The sequence below is a fragment of the Sinohyriopsis cumingii genome, chromosome 1, assembly GCF_028554795.1.
Source record: "Sinohyriopsis cumingii isolate HCF-2022 chromosome 1, ASM2855479v2, whole genome shotgun sequence".
Classification (NCBI taxonomy): Eukaryota; Metazoa; Mollusca; class Bivalvia; order Unionida; family Unionidae; genus Sinohyriopsis; species Sinohyriopsis cumingii.
Window position 1 is genome coordinate 51638531 of NC_142961.1, and position 13412 is coordinate 51651942.

The 13412-nt window shown below is 33.6% G+C and overlaps 1 protein-coding gene across 2 annotated transcripts in view; it reads right to left on the reverse strand.

Annotated features, from left to right (window-relative positions):
- Positions 1-13412, reverse strand: part of LOC149806864 (uncharacterized) — a 153153-nt gene that overhangs the window by 30418 nt on the left and 109323 nt on the right. Inside the window, exon 21 of one of the 2 annotated variants that reach the window (XM_089958848.1) lies at positions 2827-8037. The exons of the other annotated variant lie outside the window; for it this stretch is intronic. Coding sequence (XP_089814974.1) covers positions 7916-8037 — 122 coding nt within the window. The 3' untranslated portion in view covers positions 2827-7915. Of the gene's footprint in view, positions 1-2826; positions 8038-13412 lie in introns of those variants that run through there. 2 annotated transcript variants of the gene reach the window in all.

Genomic DNA, 13412 nt, shown 5'->3' on the forward strand with positions numbered 1-13412 from the left:
GAAATCAAACCCATCTAAAGTATACCAATATAATGGTTCATTCTACAATGGACTAAAATCCAGTAATCCTTAGAAAAATTTGCTGTGGAAACCAAAGTTTGGAGGATGGGCAATCAAAAGCCACAATATTTCTAAATGATATTTTGGAATCGTGGAAATTAAACTCATTGAAGGCTTCAACAACATAAAAAACCACATCCACCTGCCTAGCAAAAACATACCACACACACCAAAGTCAGCAGAACTGGCAAGCAGGGGCATAACTCTTGCAATTAATACATGTACTGTGAAATGCTGTATATGGAATTTATTCAAGGCATCATAAATATAAAGCCATTAGTCAGATTTGGTTTAAGTCCAACAAACCTTGGTAAAGATATCCTCACTAGCTAAGAATCATCCATGCACTTCCATATCAACCTCTGTCATATTTATCTAGCTGGAATAGAGTTTTGAACAAGTGCCCAAAAAGAGTACCTGCCCATTGCAAGTAAAATCAATTAACTAATGAGAGAATGTGATGTGACCTGTTATGAGACGATTTCCACAGGTACTCATAATTAAAAATTGCATAAATTAAAAAAATTGGAGAAACTTACATGCAACATGTATCAGTGTGTATAGAGGTAGCTGTGCTTTTTCCCATCATTCTCCTAATGTAAATGTAACAAGGGATCTGATTGATCATCTAATCAGAAAGTGGAGTGGTAGATACAATTTCAGCTAGCTAAATATGCCATAAATTCATCTGGAATGAAGTGGATCGACGACTCTTAGCTAGCAAAAATGGCTAGAAACATGGTAGAGAAATCAAAGTGAGAAGGTCAAGCAATTAGGGGCTCCTGTAAAATGGAGGTGAGGAATGATGGAAATGGAATTTATTCAAGATATTGTCAATACATATATAAAAGATCCCTGACAAATCTAGTTGAAATCCAACACTCCTTAGTAAAGTTCAGCTGCATCAATGAAAGTCAAGAGGATGAGCAACCAGGGGCCAACCCTCTTGCAAATGATACTCAGATGAATACTGGAATCAAACTCTTTTAAGGTCTCATCAGTATAAAGATGAATTTATTTATTTAGTTTGGTTGAAATACAACATCCTTTGTGAAGTAATGCTGGAGGATGGGCAATCAGAGCTATAGCTATTTTAAATAATGTCATGGAAAGATTGAAATTGAAATAATTTAAGATACGATCAGTATGAGTCTACATGCCATATTTGGTTGAAATCTAATAATCCTTGGTAAAGTTATGATGTGGAAACTAGAGTGATGATGACAGGCCATTATATAGCACAACCCCTGTAAATAAAACTGTGGAATGTTGAGAAGTGAATTCACTGAAGATATCATCAACATGAAGTCATTCAACAAATTAAGTTGAAATCCAACACATCGTGTAGACACTAAAGTGGCAAAGATATGCAGTCATTGGTCATAACTCCTGTAAATGGAGCCACAGAATACTTGAAATCAAATTCATTCATTGTCTGATCAGTATAAAGCTACATGCCAAACTGGTACGGATATGCGGTTGAAATATCAGTCACAAGTACCAGCCATAATAAGCCCAAACAAATTATCTGAGCGGCTTTGGATTTTACCAGTTTTCCATTAGTGTGTGTGTGATTTGGATTTTTAATGTAGCTTTAACAATTTTTCAGTCATATCGCTATGATGTCTGCAGTGTGACAGTTAATAGTGATGTCTAGCACTGGGGCATCATGCCACAGACATGTAGGAGGACGTCTCGCCCAGTCACATTAACCTGACACCAGGCCGACCAGTCCTAACACTAACCTCTTAATGCTGAGTGCCAAGTGAGGCAGCTGTTAGTACCATTTTTGTAAGTCTTTGGTATGACTCAGCCAGGGATCTAACCCATGATCTCCGCATCCGAGTCAAATGCTCTAATCACTAGGCCACCGGAGCAGTTTTTCCATTAGTATTTAACATATTTGTCTGTTTTATCTAAACATTTTACAGTGAGACCATCTATTTTAAATTCACTGCTTAATTACTTCAGAATTGCTGGGTGGAATAAGGTAAAATGAATACACATTTCATTTTCTTAACATTAAATTTATTTTCCACATTTTAAAACAGTATAACAAGGTTATTGCTCTTTTTGGTAGAGATGTGCATTGCAAAAAACTTGCTATGGGTGGGCATTAAATTCTTGTTGGTAGACAAATGCATTGCAAGAAACTTGCTATGGGTGGGCATTAAATTCTTGTTGGTAGAGAAGTGCATTGCAAGAAACTTGCTATGGGTGGGCATTCAATTACTGTTGGTAGAGAAGTGCATTACAAGAAACTTGCTATGGGTGGGCATTCAATTATTGTTAGTAGAGAAGTACATTGCAAGAAACTTGCCATGGGTGGGCATTAATTTATTGTTAGTAGAGAAAAGCATTGCAAGAAACTTGCTATTGGTGGGCATTAAATTCTTGTTGGTAGAGAAGTGCATTGCAAGAAACTTGCTATGGGTGGGCATTCAATTACTGTTGGTAGAGAAGTGCATAGCAAGAAACTTGCTATGGGTGGGCATTCAATTCTTGTTGGTAGACAAATGCATTGCAAGAAACTTGCTATGGGTGGGCATTAAATTCTTGTTGGTAGAGAAGTGCATTGCAAGAAACTTGCTATGGGTGGGCATTAAATTCTTGTTGGTAATAGTCTATATTTTTCTTTATTTCCAAGTTATAACAAACCTGTATTTCTTAAAATAAAAATCTTGTAGTCTTTTACCGGTTTTTGCAAATCTAGGCTTACAAGAGTGGTGTCCCTTATGGCCAGAATATTCAAGAAGTGTCAAATAAAATGGTTTAAGATTTATTCTCCATTTGTAAACTTAAAGTGAAACATTAGCTGAATTACTTGTAATACATAAATACAAAGGAACAGTATTAAATTATGATAAGAGAAAAACAAATCAACTTTAACAAACTTGTACCATTTTATTAAATTTTTTCCACCAAGCATGAAGAAAAAAAAACGTTGATGCATGAAACAGCACATTTGCTAAATACAGGTATATTTTGAGATGATACTCACAACACAAGATAAACAAAGAAAATTTGACAGTCTCTTTCCATCTTACTGTACTGTTATTATTTTTATATCAGAAACAGAACAAAATCTACAAATAAAGTGAACTGAAAAGCAAATGGGAATGTCATATCTGCAATTGCAATTTTCTTGTATATTCTTATTTAGCAACCAAATGATAAATTTTCAAATAACTTGATGTTCAACTTTTAGTTCAAATTACTGATAAAAGAAATAAGTTTGTACTACACTGTACAAAAAAATGTATTTAACTACAAACTAATGTGAAAAAGCAATTCCAGTCTTTTTGGAAACATACAAAGTCATTCTTTTGTGTTTAATTCATATTGTTCCTATTTCATAAATAGGCAACATTGTAAAAGGTATGTATTTATGATTTACTCAATTAAATTTTCTTTTTCATTCAAGCTTTCCTTCCTGTTAACTATGCTTATCACCAACTAAAAGACTGCAGCAAATAATGAATCTTATCACTAACAAACATGAAAGTCAAAAGCACGAACTGTAACCTAAGTTATGCTCAATTTAAATTATATCAGGCTTAATGTGAAAAATGTTCTTTTATTAAGCTGCATTTGAACAAATTGAAGCCTACAAATTAATTAAATGCATCTGTAATTTTCTCCTCTATTTTACAAATCGATTGACAATTTCCTGGTTATCACACTCTATTTACACAGTAACCTGTCAGTGAAAATGTTTTGTTGCCTATAAAATTGTTGATATGCTGTTCCATTTTTTTTATAAAGCTGTTTCAGTTTTTGATATTCAGTTGCACAAATGTGCAAACAGGCCAAAATATGGTGCATAATTTTCTTACAAGCAATGTATTTAATCAAAATTATCAATGATATAAATGGTATTACATGTTCCATGTATCTATAACAGCATGGCAACAACAGAGTAACACAAGGAAAGGATTATGAAATTTCTTAAAATAATTTTTTTAAATGAAAAGCAGCTTAATTCTGTTTTTGTTCAGGCACTTTTTTCCAATGGATTATAAAACCTCAAACTGAAAGAATATACATGACAGAAAATAAAAATAACATGGAAAAGCTGAAAGGAGAGTTTCGAATCAGTGAAAGTGATGTTTATTATATCTGTGATATACTATATTCTCTCTCTCTCTCTCATAACACAAGGTGCCAAAACATCCCAAGAATTAGATAAATTAGGGTGGCAATGACAAAATAACTATATTCTCTCTCTCTCTCTCATAACACAAGGTGCCAAAACATCCCAAGAATTAGAAAAATTAGGGTGGCAATGACAAAATAATGAATAATGTTATGAAAGCAGTATGCCATTACATTTTAAACACAGAGGAATGGTGAGCAAATTGCAGACATCAATATACTCCCAGATAAACACAATTTCCTTCCCATGATGGAGATGAATCTATAGACAAAACAAGGGTATAGCTCTTCTGAAAATACAATGAATAGAATGAGTGGTCAACATATATATCTTCTTCTTCTGATCATAAGATATATATATATATATATATATATATATATATATATATATATATATATATATATATATATATATACATACATACATACATACATACACAGTATATATTTAAAGTTCCACAATAATCCACAAAAAATGCTCAGTAGCTGCAGTGACATAATTCTGTCATTTATTATATCCAGCTACAAGTCAAGAAAGGGTAATAACTCTGAAAAAATCATAGGAGTACAAAGACTGGTCATTATGTGGCAGAGTGGTCTAAAGCACTCATCTTTACTTATCACTGCCATCTCATCTCTGTCCACATAAGCTGGAGTCTTGGGCTACGAATGTGTGGGTATCTGAGAAAGATGCCAACAGCTTCCCTTGGGTTGGTGGTTCTTACTGGGATCTTCCTCTACCAGTTATACTTGTCACCATATATAGCCTATCTTGCAATGAGAAATGGAGTTAAACCCCAAAATAACAAGAACAATACAGATGATCAAATACATACCAAGATTTACAGCTACTGTATCAATAAAAACTGCAAGACATGTTGGGTTCAGAAGATTCAGTCTCACAGCTGCTGGAATCTGTCTATAAGCACATCTTCAGATGATGTCATAACATATATAAAGTTTTAAGGTCATCCATTACAAATTGTGAGACTAGCTGTATTCACAAGATAATGTCATACTGCATTCAGCTGCAAGTAAAAAAAAGGAGCTATAACTCCTTAAATAAGAATTTCTCAAAGGGACTGAAGCTATACTCTCCCAAATGAATTTCCAGGACATTCAAGACAAGACCATTTATGCTCTTTTTTAACTGAAGTGGTGAAACCATCTCTAATACAATTTTCATATTAGGCACTGTGGCAGCCATACTGAATATAAGATTGACACCATTTTCATTTTGAAAAACAAAACACCATTAGAAGACTTTTGTTTAAAACCCCATAATTAGAGACGAGAGTTTCAATAGTTCATTGTCACCATATCTGAAGTCAGATCTGCAGCATTTTCATTCAGAACCAGTAAGCTGTCATAATTATTCTTCTGTTGAAAACCCTATATGGATATATGAATTTCCATTAGATGGAGTAGCAATAACAAGATTTACAAGACAGCTACCATGGTGGCACCACTGGATGTCAGATTAGAACCATTTTTATTTACCAGCAATGAAATATCATAAGAAGTCTTCTGGTGAAACCCATTGATGATCTAACTTTTCATCTAGGAGTCACAATATAAGATTTTAAAGCTGACAGCTGAGGTGGCCATATCAGATATCAGCTTGGCACAATATTTTATTTAGGAGAAACCAGACACCATAAGAAGCCTTTCAATGAAAGCCCATGTTGAGATGAACATCAATTCAAACTGGCTGATGTCTGGGAAGTACCATTTTTAATTAAGACCAACTATGTATCATAAGAAGTCTTTTGGTGAAAACCCCGTGCTGATATGACTTTCTGTACAGGAAGAGAAGCAATAACAACATTTTTAAGATGGCAGCTTTGGTGGCCATACTCGATGTCTGAGCAGCAGAATTTTCATTTAGGAACAAGTAGACCTTGGGAAGAACGTGTGTAAAGGTTCCTCCAAGTAATTTAGGAAAAGCAACAAAAACAAACTAGTGCAGGCAGATGCAAAGACAATTGATTATGAGCAATGGAAAATGGGCCAATGAGCTGTTCTAGTCTATTACAATTGAGCTAACAACATTTGATATGTGCATCTTTAGGTGACGATCATAATATTTATCAAGGTTCAAAACTATGGGACTAGTTGTGCTTACTGTTATGTATATTTAATTTGTACTGTTTGTTAGTTTGTTTCTTTTCTCCAGCTTTATGTGTTATTTTTTAACTGTAGTTTGGACCTTACCTTGTCCAAAATCAAGTTCACTGTGTTCTGGATTAAAGACATTGAAATTATTTTTATTTTGGTAAACATTGCTGCTAATATTTTCATAAGAGTGAGAGTTAAATGTTAGGATCATTATCTTGGTCAGAGCCAAGGACATTATGTTTCTCATGTTCTTTATTATAATTTTAGTAACATTTGTGCTAGAAATGAACTTAACTCCTACATCAAAGCTTTTCTGATGTGTCTTAATTTTTTACATAATCTTGTTTACTGGAAAAATTATTCATGCTTTAAGATCTTGTAGAATCTTTTGTATTTCTGTGTTCAGTATTTGATTTGGTTGAAATCCTATATTCACTGGAAATACAAAGTGCTCTTAATATTCTTGGACTGAAATATTAACTGGGAATTATTGCGAATTCAAACAAGAACATTGTTGATTGTATTATTGTGATTTATCAATAGACTGTTGTAACATCGCGTCACAGGCCATAAAAGGCACATCAACACCTTCAGTTTTGGACCTTATTTTGAACACTACTGAAATGTTACTAAAACTTAATTCATTAGGATGGGTTGATATAACTTTCTGGACTATTTTGGGATTTAATTTGCATTACTTTTTAAAGTTTCACTTTGTATTCTAGGGAAATAAATTATTTGTTGAATTTTACAAAACTTGTTGGTTTTCACTCTTTTCTATTACCTAGTTTAATCACAGAGTCATAATATAACAAGACAGTGTCAGAGAGAAGGATGGATAATAGGATTCTTATATACACCCTGGAAGCTGGGGTTAAAAAAATAAGAATTTTGACGAAAGCTGAAGCAATTTTCCTTTTCGTTGCTTTTCCAAATCGATTAATCAATTAGAAATATAAGGATACATGAAAAGACAGAAAAAAGTGTTGGTGGGGGTAGATTTTGGTAAGAGAACTGATATTGTTTAAGCTGAGCTGCACAAACTGGAATACTCTCTCTTCCTCTCTCATTTTTTCACTACCAAATGCCAACCATCTTCATCTCAAAACTGTAATTCTCACATCAATTTATTCACCAGTGCATTCAAAAAAACTAAATAATTCATCATTTCTTTTCTATACATGCAATAAACTGCACAATAAGTATTATGTTGCATTTTGTCTACAGTGAACTTCAAATTTTTCACATTGCTGCTCCCTATTTTTTTAAAAGACAAACTATGAACACTTTGGATATTGGCAGCCATAATGGCATGCTTCTCATTACATGACTTTATACCTGAGAAACACAAGATGGGTAAATTTTAAAACTCTGTGCTTGAAACTGAGATTTGAATTTCCACTCTCAGGAAAATATAGAGCTCAAATTCAAGTTTAAGAGTTTTATCAATTGAGGCCTAATTACATGATATATGATGTTATTTACGTTGCACATATTGATACATATAAAGAAAAGTATGAACTATCTTTAAATCAGAATCCATTTAGGCTCATGATGCAATCCAGCTGGTCCCAAGATAAAGTCATCTGAAAACAAGTTTTGTTTGTCCACCCTTGACTCCACTGACTCTTTCATATGCGAGTTTTCTAACTTGTTTGGGTGTAGCGGCAGTGACACAGACTTGTCTATTCCCACTTTTTTTCTCTGAAAGAGGTTAGACAGGCATTGAATTAGATTTCTCAGACCATACAATTTTCAATTCTGCTATTAATAGCATTGTTCTAATAGGTCATCTGATGAAACATTCTGATCAGTTGAGAGTAAAAACAGATGACCAGTTTTTATAAATTCGTATTTATAATTAAGTAATGGGTATCCTTGGACAAGACACAAGAACAAGTTTCTTGACTTGAGTAAAGTTTTCTTGTGGTTCTTCTAGCCTTAATGCTAAAAACCATGTTCTTCGCTTGAGATCCCACATCACCATTGAATAAGATGGCAGAACATGCTGAGTATTGATCTGCAACTGTTTCTGTTCCAAGATCAACTCTAGTCATTACGTTGAGCATACTCAAGAACAAATAAGAACATACGAAGGTGTATCCTTGTTGTTTGGACAAATCCCTAAAACATGCTGCACAAAGATGGCCATATAACCTAAAAGTTTACTGTGAATTCACTTTTTTGTCATAGGTTTTGTCATGGGGTACCAATTTTATTATATTATGATTACTATATACCATGAATTTATATGCCCCAAGATCACTGATCCTTATGAAGAAACAAAAGGTACCCTTCCCAGATCACGTATTTAAGTACCTACTAATATGTAATTTGTTGACAAACCACTTCAAATGACAACCACAAAAATAAATAAATTAACAGCATTTTACAGAAGAATCCAAAACAACAATGTGACCTCAAACCTTAAAATGTATGAACATGCATCAACAACAGTATTTCACCCGACAGAAGTACCAATATTTTCTTCTGTTCTACTGTTTTTAAAAAAAATAATCTGACATCAAAAAGACTTACTACATCAAAAATATGGAACAACTAATCAGTGGGTATTTTGGGGTAAGTACAATGGTGAAGTTTTATTAAATCAGGTCCTCAAATCTTTGGATGATAATAAACTATAGCTACGAAGGACATTTTTTTCTTAATTAGGGCCAAGGCTTCAAATATTCTGTTTTATAGGTATGATGTGCTGACACACCAAGACACAATATAGTTTAAAACATGTGTAAGGACCTGATGTAATGTGAATACAGTAGTTCCCATTTAGTAAAGCCACTACTTCTGCAGCATGAAAGTGACCTTCTAAAAAGGATGGCCCTTCTAAAGGGGAATCACACAGATGTGAGCAATGATTACATATAAAGTCTGAAAGGTAAAACTTATTTTTAATGTTTAATATTTTCATTTCAAAATAAAGGCATGCTGTGGAATCATTGTGATAAAATGTGTATCGATGTTATTTAAAATAATTACAAACAATCTTCAATCAAAGTGAAAACTAATTTGCCGATAAAATTAGGGAACAAACATATGGCTGTAACTTTCAATGTTCAGCTGTAACTTTCAATGTTCATCCATTTTATTTTCCCACTGCTGTATAATATGTAACTCATGCTGTTTAAATAAATCTCTCCAACAAAGAATTTCTCAGCAGTGATCCCTTTTTTTGTTTAGTCAAATTGTGTTCACTTCCCCTTCTAAATTAAATGTCTGATAACACTTTGCAACAACTTATTCCCTCTGTCAGCGGTGGTTCGAGTCTCGGATTCAGCCAATGTGGGCATGTGAGAAAGCTTGCCAGTAGCTTCTCGTGGGTTGGTGGTTCTTTCCACCATTAATACTGGCCGCCATGTATAGCCTATCTTGTGCTGAACAATGGCTGAAAAATGGCGTTAAACCCCACAACAACAACAACAACAACAGCAAAAACTTATTCCTTCAATGAAAACCTGAAGTTATTACATGAAAAGAGAGTGTTTACAAATGAAGTGAGCTTGTTATGTGATTGGCTGGTTTGGCCTGGTACTCCAAGTATATTTCATAATCCATGAGAAAGAAGTCACACTGGCTTTACGTTATGGCAACCAAATGTCATGCTGACTTGAAATGAACAATACTGTGCTTCTCAGTGGTTTGCTTTTGTCATCTTTATACCATTGGTGTTGATGATAGTAATTATCCCTGCGGTGAAGCCTAGATTCTAAGGAACGTACAGAAGTAAACACAATTCAATTACTTACTTCTTTGTATGGAATAAAGTTAGTTATAAGCATGTTGGAACAAATATCAATGCTTTGAATTTAGGAATCAACAATTAGATTTCTATCTTTAAAAATCATTTATTTTTCTATTTTGTTTGATTTTGTTGGAAAAAAAATATTTTCTCCATACACTGTAAATAACAATATATGGCCAAACTGTGAGCAATAAAAAATGCTAGCAAATGCTAACAAGGGACAACACAACACTGTAAGAAACAAACACCAATAAAGGATTCTTTGTCAGGTGAAATTCCTCTTTTGATCTTTTAATTCTGCTTGAATGTAATCTGTATAATCATGGTATGTTCTCTTCTATTCAAACATGAAAGAGACAATTGACCATCACATCAATACCCACTTCTTAGAGACCTAATTATGTGCCAGCTGTATTTTGATGTTTGTTGCATTTTAACAATTGATTAAAATAGACCTGTTCTGTTTTTTTCACAATAATTGTTGTTTACCATTGATGTTTACTAGTGAGTATATTGCTTCTATTTTCTTGCAAATTCAAACAACCTGTATTTGTATTATAATTTGTTTTGCTGTATGAACACTGTGTTTGATGCAAAAAAGTTTTGATTTGATTTTTATTTGTCTCTTTCATAAGCTGACCGCTCTGGTGGCCTAGTGGTTAGAGTGTCTGCCTCGGATGTGGGAGACTGCGGGTTCAAACCCCAGCCAAGTCATACCAAAGACTTTTAAAAAATGGTACTAACAGCTGCCTCACTTGGTACTCAGCATTAAGAGGTTAGTGTTAGGACTGGTCAGCCTGGTGTCAGGATAATGTGACTGGGTGGGACATCATGCTACATGTCTGTGGCATGATGCCCCAGTGTTAGACATCACTATAAACTGTCACACTACAGACATCGTAGCTATATATAAGTATAGAAAGTGATATGTATAGAGATTTAGGGGTAATTTTGTCCTTTAAGGAACAGCTTTCTGGGGAGATATCGGACACTCCAAAGACAGAAGTTAAAAAAAATAAGGAGTGACAGGTTCAGAATAAAGGACTATGAAGTCCAGAAAGGGGTGATGCATACAGAATAGGAAGATTCAAGGAACTAGGAAGACGTTGATACAAGGTCAAGGAAGGAAGGTGATGTAACCAGTCATGGACATTGCTGTTATGATGAAATAAATCCAAATTAGAGACTGCTATTAAATTCTGAATTGGAGCTGCTGCTATTAATTGTTACTGATTAAATTTTGTTATTTTTCTTGTCTAAGGGGGCTTGTATTTCATTATTTCTTCCCAATTGTCTTGTTCAGTTCTCTGTTTTAATTCTTTCCACTCCCACCAAGCTATCAAGGGAGGTCATCCTCTAGATAACGCCAGCCAAATCCAATTAACCACCCCTTACTAAGAGGATGATGTTACACACATCAACACTCTATAAGCAATAACACATGTCATCGCCTTCAGTTTTTGGATTTAATATGAACTTTTACTGAATTTTATTCAGGACTTTAAATTATTTGGGCTTGCGTCTGTAATTCTTGAATTATTTTGGAATTCAATTTGCAATACAGTAAGTTCTTTTTCTTCATTTTCACTTTCTGTTCTAAATAGATAAATTACTTGTTAAATTTTACAAAGCTTGTTGTCTTTCACTCTTTTCTGTTACTTATTTTAAGAGCATGGACTCTTAAGATCTGAATCTGAAATTATTCAGTGCCAAATAGAGTTCTATATTAAGTTAACATTACTACGACCATACCACACAAATGACGCATGTACAGTTGCAGCATACCCTTTAATAAATTTCCCAGAATTTATGCTCAAAGTGTCACTGACAAGGCACAAATTCCGATCCACATAAGCAACCACAGATGACAGCAAAAATGATGAAGTGGCATTGGATGATGTGTACAACGGTCATGATGCACTCTCCAGATGACATTTCGACAAAGACATTTATAGGATACGGTAAATCCCATTGTTATTTTTAAGATGTATGGCATTAACATAATAGCGGATATTGTGAATTGGATTCTGGACTACTACTTTTAAACATGCAAACCTATTAAAGAATTCATGGATTTATCACATAAATGAATTTAAAATATCACATGAATTTCTAATGACTTTACTGCATGATGTTCAACAAAGTCTAAGTTGTCAATTTAGCTGTCAAACATTTCATTCCATAGCTGTATTTATTTTACGTTGGTTTTGTCTTTATTTTCCCATTATTGGATAATCTCACACAGCTCTTACAACTTCTCATAAGAACATTATGCTAACTCATTAGCAGGTCATGCAAGTGCATATGTTTGGTTATACAAAATCAGCAAGAAGATCAAAAGTTATTATAAGGTACTGATAAACAGCATTTGATCATTAAGGCAAAATAAATTTCAGACAGTTAAACTGATGCATTGGGAGCAACACACATTTCATTTTTGGGTCAAATATGAAATCTGTGCATGAAAATCCAGGTGTACAGGTTAAAGGGTAACCTATATATATATATATATATATATATATATATATATATATATATATATATATACACACACACACACATATACATATATATATATATATATAGAGAGAGAGAGAGAGGTAGGTACATTATGTTGAAAAGATAACTGAAAATCTGAACTTCAATTAATAAATTTAGCTATCTGTTAAATCAGCAAGAAACAGTATGTGTAACTGAAACAGTTATGTGCATAATAAACCTAAAGTGACCCTATGATAGGAAGGTCTTAATGTGAACATACTTGCCATATTCCCAGACAGTGTTTTTGTTTTGTTTTTGTTTGAGACTCAAAAATGTGTGTTTTGAGGTCCCAAATGGGGTCAGTACACAACTGTCCAATTAAAAATAAGCTATCTTTTCACAGAAACCTATAGAAAATGATTGGAAATTCAAATCTGAATAAAACCAATTTTTCCATTTTTTTCTAAGCATTTAATGCACTTAGAAAGAAAGATATAGTTTGTCAAATATCAATGCCACACACATATGTAAACACTCACATAATTACAATCCTACTGATATTAAATGAAAACCTATATCAAATTTCTGTTTTTAAAATTCATCGCATGGCAAAATATCTGAGTAATTTGATGCAGCCATTGCTGCTTACAATAGTTCAACAGGGGGTTTGAAGGCAATGCAAGCGTCATTAGTGTTCATCTCTGCATTCACTAGAGATTGTTTGGTACTGTTGTTCATAACATAAACAACCATAATGTTAGCATTGTTAGATCTGTATATGAGGCAGTCTGACAATGAGATATGCATGCCTCTATAGAAAAATAAATATATATCACAT